Raw genomic sequence first — 22,260 nt, forward strand, 5'->3', positions numbered from 1 at the left:
CTCTTTCCCTCCCTCCCTCTCTCTCTCTCCCTCCCTCCCCACCCCTCTCTTCAGACACAAGACATATTTTACAGTTTGTTCTTTTAAAATCTCATTTGGGTCTATTTTATAAGAACTGTGTCTTATGGTTTAGTGTGACATTTAAGATACGTATCTAAATTCCAGGCCGGGACATAGATAGTAGAGCTCTCGCCTTGGGTGAGGTCCTGGATTCAGTGGCCAGCCCTGCATGGTCACCATTAGTGCTTACTTATGGGGATTCAGTTACTCCAAAGTAAAAACAAACAAAGAGCTATTTACTTAGTAATGAATAGAATGACTTCACTAGTTTGTGCATCCTTAAATGTAAGTGAGGGGCCAGAGCCATAACACAGTAGGTAGGGCATTTGCCTTGCATGCAGCCGACCCAGGGTGGATCCCCAGCATCACATATGATTCCCTGAGCACCTCCATAAGTGACTCCTGATTTCAGAGGCAGGAGTAAGCCCCAAGCCCAGCTGGGTGTGACCCAGAAACAAAGAAATGTAAATGCCAAGTTCTGTGATTAATACAAATCTTACTACCTAAATATCTAAATTAATGCCTCTATAAGTAAGTTTACAATGGTTATCTTAAAAATAAATTCAGTATGTCATATATTCAGGATAATTGCCCCAATTTCTTAAAATTATGGGTTGTGGCCCCATACAGAGTCTTGTAACATAAAAGTGTTGTTCCAGGTGGCTGGAGAGGTAGTGCAGTGAGTGAGGTGCTTGCCTTGCACGGGGCTCTCTCGGGCTCAGTCCGTGGCACAGCTTATGGTCCCCCAAGCACAGAGCCCGGAGTAAGCCCCGAGCACAGCTGAGTGTGGCCCAGCTCCCCCAACCCCCAGTTCCAAAAGAAGATTGTCAGAAATAGCAGGTGAATATGTGTTTTACCATTATTTTATCCAAGTTTTTATTGGACAACTAGCAGATAGTAGGTATTGACCATAATGGGTAGTGGATGTCTTAAATTTAATTAGTACTTGGTTCATAGAAATATTTATTTCTGAGCTGGAGAGATAGTGCAGCGGGTAGGATGCTTGCATTGCATGCAGCTGTCCCAGTTGTGACCCCATATTGTTCCCATATTGTTCCCCAAGCACCAGGAGTAATCCCTGAGCAGATCCAGGAGTAATAAGCCCTGAGCATCACCAAGTGTGGCTCAAAACAAAACAGATTTTAAAAATCTTTATTTCCATATGCATGCTCTCCCGAGTTCTTTTCCTTTTAGGGGAGTCCTGTAATCTAATAAACTATCTCCTGGTGGGGTTAGAACAACAGGTGTGAGTGGTGCCTTTTTATACCTGCTGGTTATAGTGACTGCTCCAGAATAAAGTTTACACAAGACATTTCATCTCTGGGTAGTCGAGATCTTGCTTTCTTGTACATTTGTTTGTCATAGATTCTTATTTGACTTTTTATTTTATGAATATGTAATAGACACATGCTGCCGAAGTTCGGAAGGTAAACATTGAAGAATTCTCTGCTACTCCTCTATGCGCATAACCAGTATTGGAAATCAGAATTTTATTTTTGTGGGACATTTTTGTTCACTTTCATGAATGGTTGCCCACATTCCTCCAGTTGTGGTGACGTGCACACATTTTCACCAGGAGTCACATTCCTGGCAACAGTTTCGAATGTTCTTCTTCACTGTGGGTCCGCGGGATTGCAGCCCTTTAGTGGTGGAACTCACACTCCTGGCTGTGCTGCAGCCAGAAATCACATGCAGGGCTCACAGGGCAGCTGAGCATAAGCTCAGGGCCACCAGCAGCATGCTCAGGCATGGGACTCTGGGCCTCGCGCTTAGTCAGGGAGCCCTCTCCTAGCCCCCGTATCTGTTTTTAATTTCAAAATGTGTATTTAAATCTCTCAATGGCATCATGTGTTTTTATTTAATAGATTCAATGTCTTCTCAGAAATCTTTAAGTATACTTCTTTTTTAAAATGTTAATCTTACTTCTTTGTAGCCTCTGGGCCATTTTGTTTGTTTTATTTCTTGCGAGTGGGTTTTTCCCCAAGTGGATTTGTTCGACTTATCCAGCAGGATAATTGCCTGACTGCTGTGTACTCCTCTCCTGTGGTAATGCTTAGCTACATCATAGTTAATTGTTTTCCTCACATCTAAAGGTTTTAAGAGCAGATGCTGTTTGTCCACTTTCTTTTTTAATCTCCAGGTTCTTTTATATTGTGCTTTATACATACTAAGTATAGTTGCTGAATTAAATTTATATCACATTTACTTATTGTCATGCATTAAAATATGTGTTTTTTTTTCCAGAGACGTGGAGCTATTTCCTATGACAGTTCTGATCAGACTGCATTGTACATTCGTATGCTAGGTGAGCAATATTTAATATTTTATCTATTATTTGAGAATGAGGTATCTTTCATTAGATATTTTTCATCACTGCTGCAGAAATCATTTATTACATTGAGGTTTAGAGACTATATGCTAAATACTGAACATGATATGAATAAAGGAAGGAGGCATTTTACATTCTCCTGGTAACTGGGATTATCATAGTGCATGGTGTAAAATTGCACCCTCAGTGTTTATTCACAAAAATCATAGATTTGTAGAGTTGCTGAATGCCTAAGCATTGTCTGTGCTGATACGGACAAATATAAGGCTCTGAATTACCTCATCAGTGCTCTCACTGGGTGTGTTTTCCTCCTAGTTGGCTTATGCTGAAAATCAGTTATCTTTCTAGTCCTGTTTCTTAAATTTTTAAGCTGTTACTCAAGTTGAATATTTGTGTAGTATTCTTATTCTCTTCCTCTCTTTGCTAGATTTGTCTCTTTACCCACACTCTCCTTGATCTCTTGAACTTTAATTCATGCTATGAGACTCCAATACGCAAATTTACTCCTCATTTCTTAGAGGGATAGTTTGTGAATCCTCCTCATTATGCTCAGAATTCCTCCCTGCGCTTCCTGTATGGAGCCAGTAATATGGAGCTAGTAAAAAGATATTGGGCCTGATTAGCCCACACATGGAGTCCTCTTTCAGAAAGCTAACATTAAATTGGATAATAATTTGATAATTAAGTTATTGTGTAGATGTAATTTCTTAAAATTCATGCACCCTTAATGTCAGTACTGAAGTTTTAGAAACCTCTTTAAATAAATACGCTCTTGTGGGCCAGGGAGATGGCGCAAAGGGCTGGAGCGGAGTGCCCGGTTTGCATGCTGGGACCCTGCGTTGTATTCAGAGCACTGCAGGGTCACCTGAGAATTGAGCCAGGAGTAACTCCGGAGCACCACGATCTGTGCCCCAGAAATCTCACTCCTACCTAAAAGCAAAAATAAAATCAACTTTTAATTGCCTATTTTTCTTTTGTAAAGCAAAATAGGTTTTATTAAAACTGACTTAGAAATATGTGAGGGGAGAAGAAAAAGGGAGAAATGTGTGTTCAAGAGAACACAGGTGTTGCCAGAGAGGAAATTTCTTTGCTAGCCAGAGATGCAAGCAAAGAAACATAGAGACAAGCAAGCAAGACACGTGTTCAAGGGAGCACACGGGCTTGAAGAGCAAGCCTTACATACTTATTTCTTATACAATGTTGTGAGCCAGAGGGAAATGATACTGGTGGGCCTTTGTTGCATGTGGGAGCATCTTTCCAAATGACAGCCTTTCCAACCGAGATTCCACTCTTGATCCTGTCCAGGAGATGTACGTGTAAGGAGTCGTGCCGGATTTGAATCAGAGAGAAGAGGGTCTCATCCGTATATTGATTTCCGTATTTTTCATGGTAAGTCTTGGCAGACAGCATTTCTGTTAGATATTCAATAAACTCTTAAGTTTTCATAAAATTACAGAAATTTTAGAAGCTAACATTCGGAGTGTTTTAAAAACTCTGGGTCATGACAGGTGATGCTTTGTTTGTATATAGTATTAGTGAATGTTTAAAGCAAAATAAAATTGGAAAGTATTAGAATACAAAAGGTGATAGTTTTTTTTTCTCCTTTCTGATTTAAGTATAAAATTCCTTTGGCACACTTTTTTCTTTCAACGTACTTTAAAAAATTTTTTGTGGGGCTGGAGCGATAGCACAGCGGGTAGGGCGTTTGCCTTGCACGCGGCCGACCCGGGTTTGATTCCCAGCATCCCATATGGTCCCCCAAGCACCGCCAGGGGTAATTCCTGAGTGCAGAGCCAGGAGCAACCCCTGTGCATCGCCGGGTGTGACCCAAAAAGCAAAAAAAAAAAAAAAAAAAATTCCTTTGGCACACTTTTTTCTTTCAACATACTTAAAAAAAATTTTTGTGGGGCTGGAGCGATAGCATTGTGGGTAGGGCATTTGCCTTGCACACGGCCGACCCAGGTTCGATTCCCAGCATCACATTTGGTCCTCCGAGCACCGCCAGGAGTAATTCCTGAGTTCATGAGCCAGAAGTAACCTCTGTGCATCGCTGGGTGTGACCCCCTCAAAAAAAAAGCAAAAAAAAATTGTTTTTGTTTTTGGACCACACCCAACTCTGCACTCAGGGCTTACTTCTGGAAGTGCTCAGGAGACCATATGCCATAGGGCAAGTACCCTTTCTGTTCTGCTATCTCTATAGCACTTAAAATACTTAAACACTTTCTTTTATTGCTTAACTCCCCCCCCCCTTTTTTTTGTTGTTGCCATGATCAGGGGTCACACTGTCTTGGTTTGATGTTCATGCACTCAGCTGAGGTGCCCACTGGAAGTCACACTCGTTAGCTGTGCTCCTTGCATGCATGCTCACTGGTGGCATTCCTGGCACAGCACTCACCCATCTTCAATTGTGGTGCGTGCCAGAGCTGACGCACTTCAGCTGCAGTGCTCACACCCCTGAGTATGGTGGGACAGAGGTCACACACTCCTATGCGGAACCAGTGGTCCCAGGATTTGCATGTAGTGCAGACCTACAGTCACCTGGCATGGCAGGTGCATTTGCTGCTGAGCCACACCTGGACACTAGAAATTTGTTTTATTCCAGTTGGTTTATTTTCATTGCTTCAGATAAAGTATTTCCATGGAAGTGACATTTTGTAAAGGAACTTCAGAGTTCAAAAGGGGTTCTTCTCTCATGAAGGGTTCGTGTGGTGTTGGAATGTTGTAGGCCTGTAACATTATCACGAACAGGATTATAAACCATGGTGCCTCAGCAAAAAGAGACAAGTGGAAAAAAAGTTTTCTTTTGATGTATTGAAAAAAATGCATCTACCCTTTGCAGATGTTTGGCAAAGAGACTGTTTTTGAAAGTCCATTCTGTCTAGATCTGGCCCATGATAGGAAAAGGAAAAAAAGTAAAAAGAAATGCAGTTCTTAAATATGTTCTGTCTGTTTTTGGAGGAGTTCCACTTTTAGTAACGTTGGATAAATTATTTTGATTATCAGTCCATTTTAAAAAATAGGGAATACTAGATAAAATATAAAGTTCGTTAGAAGGCTCTAAGCCAAAAAGATTAGCCTGTCATTTCAGACTACTTCCCCATAAAAGCACTGACTGTGTGAAAGGAGGATGAGAAACTGAGCTAAAATTTTGATAGACACTTTACCCTTAAAAAACAACAACTGGGGGGCTGGAGCGATAGCACAGTGGGTAGGGCCTTGCACTCGGCCAACCTATATTTGATTCCCAGCATCTCATATGGTCCCCTGAGAACCACCAGGAGTAATTCCTGAGTGCAGAGCCAGGAGTAACCCCTGAGCATTGCTGGGTGTGACACCCCCCCCCCAAAAAAAAAAGAAGGAAACAAAAGCTGGTGCTCCATGGGTGAAGTTATATTTTTTAAAAAAAGTGTAAATTGAACCAGTATTTGATAACTACTTTCTCAAGTTATTTTAATCTGGCCTATATATTCTGTGCTTTAAGAGTTTCATACGGACCATATTTAAGTTTTAATCTTAAGACTAACAGGCAAGAGTTCTTTTCTGCCACAATCCTACCAGCACTTTTTGTTTCTGGACTTTTTGGTACAGACAACTCTCATTGGTGTGAGGGAATACTTCATTGTTGTTTTGATTTGCATTTTCCTCATAATCGATGACAGTAAATTTTTTTCATAAACCTCAAAAAAAAAAACACAACTGGGTGTTTATATCTGCCACAGTTGTCATATCGGTCCTGGTCTTCCATCTTTGCTTAAGTTATTTTCCTAAGTTCAGGGCACCATATGTGGTACCAGGCATGGTACCTAGTTTGGAGGCATGCAAGGCAGTGTCCATTTTCTCTCTCTCTCTCTCTCTCTCTCTCTCTCTCTCTCTCTCTCTCTCTCTCTCTCTCTCTCTCTCTCCCCCTCTCTCCCCCTCTCCCTCTCTCTCTCCCTCTCACTCACGCGCTCTCTCTCTTTGCTTTCCTCCCTCCCCCCTTCCCTACATTTGATTACATAAAAGCCCTTGTACTATAATTCCATTTTTAGTATTTCTAAAATTTTATATGCTTGTATCAAGCACTAAGTTAAAATTTTAAACGTATATTTTATTAAAAATCAAAGAATAAGTGTGACCAAAAATGAAGAACAACAGCAGACAATAGACATTATAGTACAAGCTTTTATGTAACTGTGTGTGTGTGTGTGTGTGTGTGTGTGTGTGTGTGTGTGTGTGTAGAGGGGGAGGGGGAGAGAGAGTACACAGGGGATAAGGCAGTGCCTTGCATGCCTCCAAGCGAGGTACCATCCCTGGCACCACATATGGTCCCCTGAACTCCATCTAGGATGACTCCTGAGCACAGAGCCAGAACCCCCTGGTGTGGTCCTCAAGCCCCCCCCCCAAAAAAAAATAACTAGACAATTATAATTTTGTTGATGGAGGGGGAAAATAAAAGTGAAAAATTTCAGGAGAGGGCTGGAGATGGCTTGAGGGGCAGGTGCACTACTTTTTGAGCCAGTGACCTGGATTTGTTCCCTGACACTACTTGGTCCCCTGAGCATCGCCAGAAGCTACCCCTGTGAAAGGAGTTGGGAGTAGCCTGAGTACCACCACGTGTGCCCCCTTCCCCCCAAAACACAAATAGCAAACAACTACAAAAACGGAAAAGGGATTTTGAGAGAGAACTGAACACTGTGCTGAAGAGCAGAGTGCGGTGAAGCACATGCTCAGCGTGTGAAAGGCCTGAGTCCCTCGCAACGTGGCCCCCTGAGTGCCATTGTGTGTGGCCTGGTGACCCCTGGGCACTGCTGAGTCAGCAGCAACGCATCACAGCCCTGAGCAGCTGGGTTTTCTGAAGAAGCAAATAGAAATATGAAGACTGAAAAGTGCCATGCCTTAAATTAGAACACTCAGAGAAGATTTTAACAGTAAATAAGAAGAAATGAATAAAGGATTGGTGTTTTGGACCTTTGGTCAGAAGTCACTTAGAATGAAACACAAGGAGGCAAAAAGGTAAAACTACAGAAAAGATAGGATACGTTCTGATTTTCTGTCAGTCGTGCCTCTTAGGAAGGGTAAAGGGTTGAGATTCAGCTTCGTGGTGCTGCCAGGCGGCGAGTGCCTCCCCTGGACCGCATTGTGTCTTGAAGCATCCTCTCGGGGCTGCTAAACACGGCGCTGAGAAATGGCTTAGTAAGGGCAGACGGCAGCATGGCATGTTTGTCACACTCAGCAGGAATGGATAGGGATACCTGCCCCCTTTGTAAAACTCCCCCAGTAATAAAAAGTGAGCTTTATCTACAGAAAATAATAACTTTTTTATTCCTTATGATTCTGAGAATTAGGAATTCTGTCAGGGTATATCAGGTTCCATCTCCCTGTCCTCCACAGTATTTTTTCTTTTTTTTAATCTGCAACCAAGTGGCTTCAAACAGCCTCCCGACTAGGACCATGTGTTTGGAGCCTTCGTTCTTCTCTGCATGTCATTTCCTGGAGTGGGATCATTCAGGATGACTTCCCCCCTCATATCTGATGCCAGGCAGGAAGGCTAGAGTTTCTGGGGCTGGCCAGCCTTTCTTTCTTTCTCTCCATAAATGCCATAACTGGCAGCCCCAGAGCCTTAGACTCCTTCTCACAGGGCAGTTGCCTCCCTCTCGAGCAAGCATTCCGAGAGAGGACATAGAGGAGCTTCTGGTCTCTGGTGTTCGGGGCGTTGACACTGCTACATTATCACCTTTCCATAAGGTGCTGATCTGTTGGGTCTCACCTCACCTAAAGACCCCGGGCGACAATGGGAATAAAGTTTAAAAGGATTTATCTTCTCTCTTCAGTCTGCCACAAAAAGTGATGTAGAGGTCATGCAGGTGCCAGGAGAGGCATACTACAGCAGAAGCTATCTTGGGAGAGAGTGTGGCCGAGAACGCTGAAGCTTGTTGGAAACCATTAGGATGCAGATGAAATGAAGCAGCCTGAATCTGTAACATGGTCCCATGGGGCAGAGTATAACTGCAATACAAAATGACCTAAAAACTACTAAGTTGTGGAGTTCATGCCCAATTCAAGCAGCTAAATCAATGACTGAATAAATAACAATACTTCTACATTATTAAAAAAAACCAAACTACTAAGTATAGCAGGGGAAAGACAGTTGCAGCCTTCAAGAGAGCAGTTATGTCAATCAGCTTAATCAATAGCTGAATAAATGGTAGTGCTCCTACATTTAAAAAAAAAAGCAATTATAATGCTGCCAGAAATGGGCTCATTTTCTCCAGAAAACAAGAAGCTAGAAGACAGAGGAAAGAATAGCTTTAAAGGATGACAAAAGAAGAAGTGATAAATTGAGACCCACAAACTCTTATAGAGAATAGGAGAAAGGCTCTGCTAGAGAATAGGAGAATATTCTTCTATATGTTGGTAGGTTATTTGGGGGTGGATGCTCTGTTACCTTTAATTATTTATTTATTTATTGGTTAAAAGGGGGCACAGCTGGCAGTGCTCAGGGATTACTCCTGGCAGGTTCAGCAGACCATGTATATGGGGTGACAAGGGATTAATCCTAGGTTACCCATGTGCAAGGCAAGCACCCTATCTGCTGTACTGTCTCTCTAGCCTCCCACTTATATTCTTTAAGAAATGTAACTTGGGGTCAAAGCAGTAGTACAGCAGGTAGGGTGTTTGCCTTGCATGCAGCCGATCTGGGTTCAATCCCAAGCATCCCATATGGTCCCCCAAGCATTGCCAAGAGTAACCCCTGAGCATCTTTGGTTATGGCCAAAAAACATACAACAAACAAAAAAGTTAAAAAAAAAGAGAAAAGAAATGTAAATTGATTTACATTAATAAAACAATTCCTGTGGTCCACCACATTAACAGAATGAGGAAAATATCATGAATACATTTCAGTACTCTTTGTTTATAATTCTGTATCAAGTTAAGAACCAGAAAAGCACATGTTTGAAAGAGGAATCAACCTAGAAGAAAAAATATTTCATGATTTTGAGACTTTCTGGAATGAAAATCAAGGTGCACCCTTTATTTTCTATACAATATTGTTTTGGGGAATCTGACTAATACAGTGGTTCAAGAGGAAAAAAGGGTAAGTATGAAAAATAATAAGTACAAAAGTCATTTTTTCTGGATACCATGATGTATTTTGAAAATCAGTAGGATTATTAAATGAGTTTAGTAAGTTTTTTGGGTACAAAGTCAACATGTACCTCTTTTGGGGGGATTCTGTTTGTTTTGGTTTGGGGCCCTACTGGCTGTGCTCACGGGTTACTCCTGGTGATGTTTGGGGGCCACGTGAGATGCGGGGATCCTACCTGGGTTGGCATGTGAAGGGCAAATAAATGTCCTTCCCACTCGACTATTGCTCTGGCACCCAGCACAGAGTTCTGTTTCTATAAAGCAGCATTGACAAAATTGAAATAGCATATAATTAAAATGTTTATCAACTAAAGATGTAGGGCTAGCTCTAATGAAAGATACATATGACATTAAAGAGAAAGCTGTATGGACCCAGGGATATGTATTATGTAGTAGTAGGGCACTTGCTTCATCTCCGTGAGGCCCTGGGTTAGATTCCCAGCACTCCAAAAAGAGAAAGGAAACCCATAAGACATTAAAGAGAAAAATTAAATATCTAAATAAGTGAAAGTCTATACTATTGTTCATTGATGGAATATCCAGTATTTTGTAGATTTTAGTGTTCCCAGGTTGACGAGACCACATCAAAAATTGCAGCAAATTCGCCACTCTTTGGGGGAGTCAGCAGATTGATTCTAAAACTTACAGTCAGGGCCAGAGTGACAGTACAGCAGTTGGGGTGCTTGCCTTGCATTCAGCTAACCCGGGTTGGATCCCCAGCACCCTACATGGTCCCCTGACCCCCACCAGGAGTGATCCCTGAGCACAGTTAGGAGTAAGCCCTAAGCACTGCTAGGTGTGGCTCAAAAATCAAAATAAAATAAAAATAAAATGCCCATTATTGAAAACGTCAAAAAGAGTGAAGTTAATTTAAAAAAAAAAAAAGGAACACATTATGGAAGTTACTCCTGCTAGATATATGAACAAAGGGATGACAGTGCTACAGTGTTATATACATTTTAAACTATAATAACTAAGCTAGTTTATTACTGGTTTAAGGATCAACAAATACATAAATATTATTGTAAGTTCCAATTATCCCCACACCTATGCATATTAGATTTGCAACAAATGGTAGTATACAGTAGTGGAGAAGGTATTTTAAATCAATGGTACTACAGTGTAGCCAAAGTGTGGAATTAATCTAAATGCTCCCAACACGTGATTGGATAATGAAGTTGCTTCTGAGTCTTCAGCTGTGGTATATTCTCAGTGGAAAACGATCCTGCTTTTACAAAAGGTGAACTTGGCACTAGGCGCCCATGCTTTGTATGCTGGAATCTCAGGCTTGATCCCTAGCACCATATGGTCTTACAAGCTCTTGAGCATTGCCTTACCCATATGCACACACACAAGGACACACACACTCACACACGCGTGCCTGTGCACGCACATTACTTTTGGTATAAAATGGATGGCACGTAAAAGATTATGCTCTGTGAAATAAGGAAATGGAAGATAGGCATCAAATGATTTCATTCATATGGAATATGAATGACTAAGCAAATAAGCTGTCAGGAAACAGTAAATTAGATTCTGGTGGCTCTGGAAGGAGAGTGGAGGGGGGCAGAGGGTGAGCCTGGGGGGCTGGGAGGCGGGACACACAGCTAAAGCCAAACCCCTGAAGTTCCATAAGACTGTAAACCAGTGGTGTTACATAGTAGTAAAAGTTAAATAAACAAGTGGTGATAAATCTGTTAGATATTCTCGTGTGGGGAGTTATTCTTGAGTGTCTGTTCACATTATGTGGAAAAAAAAATCAACTTTTGGTGTTCTGAGTGTGGCAAACGAAGCTGCAGAGTCAGATAGAATGTGAATTAAGTATTGATTAAGTAATATAGAGGGCTACGTGTTTGTTTTAATTAATTTTTAATTGCGATATTGTGGTCTGCAGTACTATTGAAGCTGTTTTGCAGTGGTAATGCTACCACACCACTCCCTCCAGCAGTGTTTCAGGAAACCACCATTATCCCACCGTCTCTTTGCCCTCCCAAAACACACCACCCCTGACTGTTTCTTTTTTTCTCTTTTCTAGACTTGGTATTTAGAAGCACTTCCGAGTTGCTTCCTGATCAAAACTATTGTGATTAGTGCTACAGTGAGCATAGGTGTGCTTGTATCTCTTTGGATTTATTGTTTTTGTGCTCTTTGAATAGATACTTGGGAGTAGAACTATTAGATATGATATCTTTTTTCATTTTTCTAGATAGCTATCTGTATCTTTTCCCCCACACTCTCACCATTACTTGTTTCTAGCTTTATTTGATACAGCCCATTCTCACAAGTGTGTGTGATTTCTCATTGTCATTTTATTTTGATCTGGGTTTAAGTGGGAATAAGCATATTTGTACTTGTCTGTTTGGGCTGTCTGTATTATTTGGTGAAGTATCCTGCTCTTCCCAATTTTTAAAAAATTTTATTTTTATAAAGGTGTTCACAATAATTATCATATTCAATATTCCAACACCAGTCTCATCACCATTACACACCTTCCCACCACCATTATTTTGAATTTTCCCACCACCACCCAGGCCTTCCCAGAAGCAGGTCCTAAATAATTTATTTTGTATTCTTGTTGTGAATAATCTAAAAGTGATCTGAAAAAGTTTCCTTAGAGGAAAGTGTGTGAAGATTGTTTTATCTCACCCTGGAGCTATTTAGCCCTTCCATAAGAGATTACTAACATGTTGTTACAGGTTGAGCCTTGTGTGCTGGGTTTTTTGTGTGTATATGTGTGATCAAGATTGGTTGTCTTCTACTTTACATCCCATCAAATGTGTGCTACTTTTAGTATATCAGTGGTGTAGGGTATGAGATGTCACATGGCTGCAAATGCATCTGCATGCTCCAAGAATTCTAAAATTTTAAATAGGTTGATACAGCTGGAGTTAAAATTTTAGCTGGATGGAATGTGCCTCTTTGCTCTCTTCTGAGAGATTTATTTGTGTCTCTGGACCATGGCCGTTAATGAGCTTATTATGGTATCAGAGACAGTTCGAGACAGTTCGTGGGTGTGACCACCAGACTCCCAGAAGAACAGGGAAATGGGGGGGCAGTCACCCATTCCTGACTTTGTGAGAGCCTGGAAATTTCTATCACAAACCCGCATTCCTGAGTTTTTCAGCAGATTCATTCTCATGGGTGAGGCTCATCCCGAGCCTTTGGAGATGTGCCGTGAGCATAATGGCAGTCGGGTTCTGGAGGTCTTCGGCTGCCAGGGCTCTGTTGGGGCGGGTGGGGGGGCTCACCCGCCTCCCTCTGGGGTGCCCCCGGAGGAGACTCAGCCTGGTGCGGGGTATAGAGGCATCTCTGTTCCTCCCAAATTTTTTAATGAAGTTATTTATTGTTATTGAGTTTGTGAGATTTTTTTAAACATTAAAACACATACACATAAGTTTCTTTTCTGTTAGCCTGTTATGGGCTGCATGGCATTTTCATCCATTCATTAGGAGTTTTTAAAAATTAGTTTGTTCTCCTTTCCCTTGTTGCTGCTGCTGCTGCAGTCACGGGCTTGCACCGCGGACGGTACGTGCACACTCAGCTGTGTGCCTCGACCTCTCTCCGTTACGGTGCCAGAGAAGGCCAGCTCTTGCTGGGCTGGTGCCTCCGGCGAGTTGGTGGCACCAGAGGCTGAACACATGGCCTCGAGTCTGCAGGAGGCACTTCTGCCGCGCCTTCTCCCCTGGCCCTTTTTGGCTTTAATGATCGTTTCTTTCACTGTGCAGGAGCTTTTTAGTTTGTGATAATATCATTTGCTTATTTTGGCTTGTTTTTCCCCCTTAATATAAGAGTGATATTTCAGATTTTTTTTTATCTTACTTTACAAAGTGAACGCTGAATTTTTCAAACTAAGATAAGAATTGCTTAAGGAGGGGCCAGAAGGATAGTCCAGTGGGTAAGGCACTGGCCCAAGTTCAGTCCTCAGAGCTGTGAGCAGAGCAGGTGTGGCCCAAAGACTAAAACAAAAGAATTGCTTAAGGGAACTAGTATTACACCTTTTATTCTCACATTAACGTTGATCTAATTTTAGATTTAAGAATAGCTGACTTATTTATTTATGTAATAAAGCTTTATCTATTCACTTTAAGGTGATGATACTCTACGTATAGCTTGTTTAATTTTTATTTAAATTTATCTCTACAGAATCTGTTTGTCTTGACCCAAAAGTATATAATGCTATTCAGTGTATAATGATGTCATCATGGAGAATAAAACTGGCTTTGTTAAAATAATGTAAACTGTGTTTTAAAATATTTGATCATGAGAATAACTAACCATTGTCATTTATTTTTATTTGATTTAATTTTATTTATTGTTGTTATTATTATTATTATTATTTTTAGTTTGGGGACTATACCCAAAATGCTCAGGGGTTACTCCTGGCTCTGTACTCAGGGATCACTCCTAGTGGGTCTCTTACGAGGTGCCAGGGACGAACCCAGGTTGGCCACAAGCAAGGCAAGTACCCTACATTTGGTCGCAAATGCCATTTCTTTTGCCAAAAGACATATGTATTATCTCATTTAATTTTTTTTTTGGCTTTGATTTTGGGCTGGTGTGGGTTGGCAGCATGCAAGGCAAGTGCCCTCCCCACTGTACCATCACTCTGACCCTCATTGATTTTTACAGCAGCCCTGTGAAGCCCACTTTGTGGATGAGACAGTGCCAGAGTCCTCATACAACTTTCTTGTGTTACTTAACAGTGCTCTGCTCCTGACAAAGGCCAGTGCCCTGGTGGCTGGCCAGTGGCCACAAGGTTGACTGCAAACATGAAGCCATGTTTGCCCCTCAGTGCTCCCACCTGCACTGAGCAGGTCTCAGCAGTTCTCCTGTCTGAGAGTGCACCCCCGGGTCATCACAAAACAGCAGTAGCAAAGGGAAGGGAGAAATGCAAAATGGCCATTGTCCTCAGCACACCACCTTTCGTCTGTGCATGCCCAACAGAAAAATTCTAATAAGGAAACTTGGTTCATTGATGAATGTCTCATAGGTGAAGGTAATTATTTTCTGTTAACTGTCCGCTTTTCAGCTATACTTTCGGCAGGGTAACTAATAAAAAAGAAAGGAAAGGTTAGAATATAGGATGTCCTATTCTATATTAATAACTGCTATTGCTTTTGTAGTTATTATACCCCCTGACATTTCCCTAGAATAGAATCAAATTTGGAACCAAACTTATGATAAATAAAAATTTTAAGGGAAAAACTAAAGGTAATTTGTGACTATGTGCGTTGACTTGATTTTTATGGGGAATGATGACAAATGTTGTGGCTGTAGGGCTCCCTCTTGTGGTCTTTTAAAGCAAGTGGCGGTCATGTCCCAACTTTCAAAAAAAATTTTTTTTTGATTGAATCACCATGAGATAGTTACAAGCTTTCATGTTTGAGTTACAATCACACAATGATCAAACACCCAATTTTTTAAAAATTTAACCTCGTTTATCTAAAAACTAAATAGCAGCGGAATCGTTTATTGTGCCATCTGCATGGCAGTTTGCTTGAGAGCCGGCAGTAGAGGCTCTGCAGTTGTGTTCATTATCTGCTGCTCGCTCTCCTCTCCCTCGTGGATGGCCTGTTTATTTCCTGTGGAGATAAACACAGCTTCTGAGGTTACTTCGAGTCCAGCTTCTCTCTCTATCTCTCTTAATTTCTTAATTTTTTTTGTGTGTGTGTGTGACTCAGTGGAATGAAGAACAGATGACTGGAAGTAATCAAGATCATTGAGGAAAAAAAAATACCTTTAATTTGAGGGAAGATGGGTTGTTTGTTTTTTTTTTCCTCCGGAAGAGAACCAGGAGAGTTTGACAGTCAACAGTTCTTTATGATAGTAACATGATTAATTCACAGTTTATCAGCTCTCTAAGCTGAATCAGAATGTAGGTAACCATGTAAACTAGAACAAGCCGGGATTTAAAATAAATAGTCCTAGCCCAGAGGAACCTGAACTTTAATATTAAACACAACCTTATTGTTTACTATGCTGTGAAATAAATAATGTTGTGTCTCATGTTACAGGATGAGCTCATGAGAATGTTGGTAATGGATTCAGATTTTTATGTAATATGCTCAAAGGATGGAAATTTTAATGATTTAATAAAAGTACTTGTTGAATTCTGATTATTATCCTTTCCTGTTCATACCCCCTGTATCACTTTTTATGTAGTCTTCAAAGATGTGGTTTTTTTAAGTCAGTATCGTAGTGAATTCCATCTGCTTGTTTCAGTTATAAAGATGTTTGTTGTTGGGTTTTTTTTTTTTTTGGCTTTTTGGGTCACACCCGGCGATGCACAGGGGTCACTCCTGGCTCTGCACTCAGGAATTACCCCTGGCGGTGCTCAGGGGACCATATGGGATGCTGGGAATCGAACCCGGGTTGGCCGTGTGCAAGGCAAACGTCCTACCCTCTGTGCTATCACTTCAGCCCCATCAATTATAAAGTTTTTACTTCTGCTCACAATAGGGCATTAGTGTGTGCTTGAGGAAAGAAGAGTAAAGGAAGAGCAAACTTGGGAAAATGAAAATTTCCATCTTAATATCCTCATCATCACTGTCATCCCTTTGCTCATCAATTTGCTCAAGTGGGCACCAGTAACATCTCCATTGTGAGATAATTTGTTACTGTTTTTGGCATATCGAATACGCCACGAGTAGCTTGCCAGGCTCTGCCGTGTGGGTGGGATACTCTTGGTAGCTTGCCGGGCTCTCCAAGAGGGAGGAGGAATCGAACCCGGGTCAGCTGTGTGCAAGGCAAATGCCCTACCGGCTGTGCTCTCACTCCAGCCCCACCATACTAAAACAAATTAAATAATAAAAATAACATTCCCAGCACAACTTGTTCTTGAAAGAGTTACTGATCTCTTTTTCTTAGGTCATACTTTGGAGGTTTTTTTAAGACCGTTCTGAAAACACCTCTAATTTTAAGAAAGCATATTCCTGTGTGCTTGTCTGCTTCTGAGAATTTACTATCAAAGTATCAATTAGGATATGTGCAAAGATTTCTAGTGTAAGAATATATATTATGCCTGAGTGCAAAGCCAGGAGTGACCCCTGTGCATCGCCAGGTGTGACCCCAAAAAGCAAAAAAAAAGTGTATTATGGTCTCTGAACTGAGTGCTGAAAGTAGGTAAAGGGACATACATGGTAACTCGTCAGTACCTGTATTGCTAACCATAATGCCCCCAAAGGGAGAGACAGAGGGCAGGAAGGCGCCTGCCATGGAGACAGGCTGGGGAGGGAAAGGCGGGAAGTGTACACTGGGGAAGGGATGGGTATTGGAACATTCGGTGACTGCAACGAAATCATGAACAACTTTGTAACTGTATATCCCAATAAAAATTATTTCAAATTAAAAAAAAAAAACGAGTGGCTATGACGAGATGTCAAGGATGTGATTCCGAGGTAGAGTACCTGCCTCGCAGTCATTACATTCGGCTGTGCTTTTGATCCCCAGCACCGCCTCACGTGCGACGGTCGATCCGGTTGGCACTGCCATTGAGATCCCCTCTCCTGGGTCACAGCCCCCAGTGAGCACCACAACCAGATCTGCAGCACCAGCTAGCACCGTGCTCCGGGAGTAAGCGCTCCACGGCCCAGTGTCCAGCCAGCAGGCAGCACACCAGCAGCAGCAGAGGGAAGGGAGGGGAGGAAGCTCGTGGCAGGAGAAGAAAGAATTTTAACACTGCTGCCCGTTGGTTGGGACACTGCCTTCGTTTTCCTGAAGACTTGTGGGGTGAAACTTGGCCACTAGAATGTGGCCCAGATATGTATGTTTATTAACTTGAAAACATGCACATTAATTCTTTAAAGAAAAAAAAAGACTATACTATGCAGTCTCTTGGATAAAGAAATCCTATATGTATGTGCATGCCTAGAAAAAAAAAATTCATTAAAAAATATCTAGAGTGTCTGGTGCTAACTGGTAATTGTCCAAACAAGTGCTCCTGTTTAGCTTTTCTCAGTTCTTGAACCTAAATTGAGCAGGAAGTAAACTCATGGAAGCTACTCCCCAAACTAATCTTTTAGAGGAAGGGGGCAGATGTTGCTTTTCTTAACTGACAAGAGTAGCAAGAACTTTTCACCAAAATAAAATTATTTGGTGTGCGTGGGGAAGACCAGCATCAGCCAGTTCAGAACTCTTGTGCATTATTTGTTTGCACGGGGGCTGGGGGAGGGGGTTGATTTGGGGGCCACACCTGTCAGTGCTCAAAGCTTAACCCTGGCTCTGTGCTCAGGTATTGAGCCCAGGTCAGTGACATGCGAGAGAAGTGCTCTACCTTCTGACTCTCTCTGCCCCGTATTTCAGAACTCTGAACCCTGATTGGATACTTATGAGGAGGGCACACCATGGTGAAGAAAGAGGCTGTTGCTAATTGGCAACTAAAACAGTGCTCATTTGGGCTGGAGCGATAGTACAGCAGGTAGAGTGTTTGCCTTGCACATGGCCGATCTGGATTCGATTCCCAGCATCCCATATGGTCCCCTAGCACCGCCAGGGGTAATTCCAGAGTGCAGAGCCAGGAATCAGCCCTGAGCATCACCGGGTATGACCCAAAAAGTGAAAAAACAAACAAAAAACAGTGCTCATTTCCATTCCTCGGCCCTTGGGTTCAGGGCATGTCTTGTTGAATTTAGGGTACACTAATCTTTGTGGGCCCTGTCTTGCAAAAGTTTAAGGCTGCAGCGTAGCAGATTCCTGAAAGATAGGCACAGTTGTTTGTTTTGTTTTCAGATCCAAATGATTAACCTGTGGCATTTATCAGATACTTTTTCTAGGGAACCACACTAGGTGATCAGTGCTCGGAGAGCCATATGGTAATGGGGATCAAACCCAGGACCTCACATGTGCATGCTACGTGCTCTGCCACTTGTACCCTATCCTCAAGTCCTGTCTGGAGATTTGTATTAGACATGGTACCTTTTTCCATTGTCCTACCTCGTCTTACTACACCCTACTTAGGCCCAGGGTATTCAAGGAAATCTGTGTCAGGTCACTGGCTGACAAGTGAGATGATGGAACAGGAACTTGAGTGCTCCTGAGACAACACACAGTAAACAAAGGCAGACACACAGAGGCAAACTAGGAAATTTAGAAAACTGATGTCTCTGGCCAACAATAATAGGAATTAAACTCTGAATCCCGGCAGCCGCAAACCTCCAGAACCCAGTCACCACCACCCTTACAGCCGATGTTCACAGGCTCCTCCTGGGCCCCCCAAGCAAGAGAATAAATCTGCTGAAAAAACCAAGTATGCAGGACCGGTACCTGAAAATGCCAGGCCTCAAGGGACTGGGTTTCCCCTTTCCATCTCCCCACCCTTCGGGGTCCTGGCTGTCACACCCATGAACTGCCTCCAGGACCCAGAGACTCACAAATGAATCTTGGAACTGAGCAGCTCGCTGCAGAGATGGCCCCAGACCACAGTTATTTAGAATTCCAGGAGCAGACGTCGCATACCTTTTGTTGTTGTTGTATCACTGAGATACACCCTTACAGACACTTCATACTATTCCTAATAAGCAATACAAAATAAATTATGTAGCATTTGCCGTTGGGGCAAGATTGAGTGGTGGTGGGAAAATTCGAAGTTATGGTCGTTGGATTGGTGTTGAAATAATGTAATCAATTATTGTGAACAACTTTATGAAAATAAAATTTAAAAATTAAAGAGTTAAACTCTCAGGGCTGGAGTGATAGTACAGTGGGTAGGGCTTTTGCCTTACACACAGCCGATCCGGGGTTCAATCCACAGCATACCATATGGTCCCCCAGGACTGCCAGTGGTTCCTGAGTGCAGAGCCAGGAGTAATCCCTGAACATGGCCGGGTATTACCCAAAAAGCAAAAAAAAAAAAAAAAAGCAAGCAAACAAAAAGAGTTAAACTCTCTTTAGGCTAGCTGAGTATCTCAGCGATAGCATGCATCACTGTCATCCCATTGCTCATCGATTTGCTTGAGCAGGCACCAGTAACGTCTCTATTGTGAGACTTGTTACTGTTTTTGGCATCTCGAATACTCAACGGGTAGCTTGCCAGGCTCTCTTGTGCAGGCGAGACACTTTCGGTAGCTTGCTGGGCTCTGTGAGAGGTGGAGGAATCACACTCAGGTCAGCTGCATGCAAGGCAAATGCCCTACTTGCTCTGCTATCGCTCCAGATAGCCTTGAAAATGATGCTTTGTGGCACTGGAGCGATAGCACAGCAGGTAGGGCATTTGCCTTGCATGCACCCAACCTGAGTTCGATTCCCAGCATCCCATATGGTTCCCTGAGCACCACCAGGAGTAATTCCTGAGTGCATGCGCCAGGAGTATTACCCCTGTGCACTGCCGGATGTGACCCAAAAAGGAAAAAAAAATGGTGCCTTGGATTTATTCCTTGAATCAACTCAAATGAATCAAAAAACAAAACCTCCTCGAGGAGGTAAAATTTAAATTCCCCAGGTCCCCTGTGAATATGGGATGTACATTTCTCATTTGACGAAAAAACAGTCAAAAGAAACTGGAAAATATAACCCATACACGTAAAATATAGAACAATATCATAGATACAATTTCTTGGGGATCCCAGACTTTAGTGGAACTAGTCAAAAATGTTAAACCAGTTGTCATTTTTTTTTAAAGGCTTATAGATTGAAAGAAAACAATGGCCAGAGAGCTAAAGGAAACCAGGGGGATTGTTATACATACTCAATTTCAGTAGGTAAAGAAATTATAAAAGAAAACTGAAGAAGTTCTGGAGCAATAATGATACAGTAATTACTGAAGTGAAGCATTCTCTAGAAGCACACTCCAGCAGGCAGAGGAAAGGATTGGTAAACAGGAAGGTAAGAGCATTGAAGGTCGTCTGAGAAGCAAAAAAGGAACAAAAATCATATGACATATACAAAAACTAGAGAAGCTTTTTTTTTTTTTCTTTCCTTGGTGGTGCTTTGGATCAAACCCAGGGCTTCCCACATGCCATACAAGTGCTCTGCCACAGAGCCATAGTCCTGGCTCTTAATAATCACATTAAATGGCCAAGATTGGCAGACTGGACTTTGAAAAACAATCTCTTCATATACAGTATAAAGAGACTCGCTTTAGATATATGAATACAAAGAGGTTGAAAGCAATGGGATGGTAAAAGTTAAAAAAGTAATAGGACGAGGTTGATACTCTGCACACTTAATAGTCAGGAGAGAGAGATAGGGTGTCTGTAGTGTCAGACAAAGGAGACTTTCAGTGAGAAAGTTACAAGAGACAACAGAAGACATTTTGCATTGATAAAAGGTTCAATTTGGCAAGAAGATATTAGTTACAAGTATAATTGATCCAGGAATCTCAATGAATTATAATTGCTATTAATTACAAGTAACAATGGAGACATTACTGGTGCCCACTTGAGCAAAATTGATGAACAACAGGACGACAGTGCTATACTGCAGTGATACTTTTTAGGACTGGAGCGATAGCATAGCGGATACGGCGTTTACCTTGCCCGGCAAGCTACCGAGAGTATCCCACCTGCATGGTAGAGCCTGGAAAGCTACCCGTGGCATATTCGATATGCTAAAAGCAGTAACGACAAATCTCACAATGGAGATGTTACTGGTGCCCGCTCAAGCAAGTTGATGAACAACAGGACTACAGTGCTACAGTGCTATTAATTATAAGTATTATTGACCCTTAATCTCCTAGGTCAAGTATTCTTGATCCTAACTCAATTCTCAAACTCTCAGTGAGCCTTAGTTAGCCTTAGCACAAGGCTTGGCTGGTGGTTGGGGTTGGGTGGGATCGGGCGCAGCCCTGAATGGGCTGGCGTAGAGCAGCTGTAGGTATGTTTGGGAGAAGCAGGAGGAGCCATTTGCAGGTGAGCTCACAAGCTCCCTGCCTTCCCCAAGACCTCGCCCCATCAAGAACTTAGTGAACCGTCAGCCCTTTTGGAAAAAAATATGGACACTTCTCAAAAAATTAGAAATTGAGCTTCCATTTCATCCAGCAATAACACTTCTGGGAATATATCCTGGAGAAACAAAAAGGTATAGTCTAAATGACATCTGCACTTATATGTTCATCGTGGCACTGTTTACGATAGACAGAATCTGGAAAAAACCCGAGTGCCCGAGAACAGATGACTGGTTAAAGAAACTTTGGTACATCAATACAATGGAATACTATGCAGCTGTTAGAAAAGATGAAGTGATGAACTTTGCATATAAGTGGATCAACATGGAAAATATCATGCTAAGTGAAATGAGTCAGAAAGAGAGGGACATAGAAAGATTGCACTCATCTGTGGAATATAGAATAACAGAGTAGGAGACTAACACCCGAGAATAGCAGTATATAATACCAGGAGGTTGGCTCCATGTCTTGGAAGCTGGCCTCACATGCTGGGGAAAAGGCATCCTGGATAGAGAAGGGAACACCAAGTAAAATGTGGTTGGGGACCCCGCGCGAGAAGAGAGAAGCATACTGAAAGTAGACTAGAGACTGAACACGATGGCCACTCAATACCCCTATCGCAAATCACAACACCCAAAAGGAGAGAGAACAAAATGGAATACCCTGTCACAGAGGCGGGGGAGGGTGGGGGAGGGGATGGGATTGGAGGGTGGGAGGGATACTGGGTACATTGGTGGTGGAGAATGGACACTGGTGGAGGGATGGGTTCTCGAACATTGTATGAGGGAAACAAGCACGAAGTTGGGTAAATTTGTAACTGTACCCTCATGGTGACTCACTTATTAAAAAATAAAGAAAGAAAAAAAAG

General features: G+C 42.2%; 1 protein-coding gene across 2 annotated transcripts in view; it reads left to right on the forward strand.

Annotated features, from left to right (window-relative positions):
• Window positions 1-22,260, forward strand: part of PDE7A (phosphodiesterase 7A) — a 94,703-nt gene that overhangs the window by 47,967 nt on the left and 24,476 nt on the right. For both annotated transcript variants that reach the window (XM_055127969.1, XM_055127970.1), the window contains exons 2-3: window positions 2,305-2,365; window positions 3,695-3,778. In XM_055127969.1, coding sequence (XP_054983944.1) covers window positions 2,305-2,365; window positions 3,695-3,778 — 145 coding nt within the window. The remainder of the gene's footprint in view (window positions 1-2,304; window positions 2,366-3,694; window positions 3,779-22,260) is intronic.

The sequence above is a fragment of the Sorex araneus genome, chromosome 2, assembly GCF_027595985.1.
Source record: "Sorex araneus isolate mSorAra2 chromosome 2, mSorAra2.pri, whole genome shotgun sequence".
NCBI classification, from domain to species: Eukaryota; Metazoa; Chordata; class Mammalia; order Eulipotyphla; family Soricidae; genus Sorex; species Sorex araneus.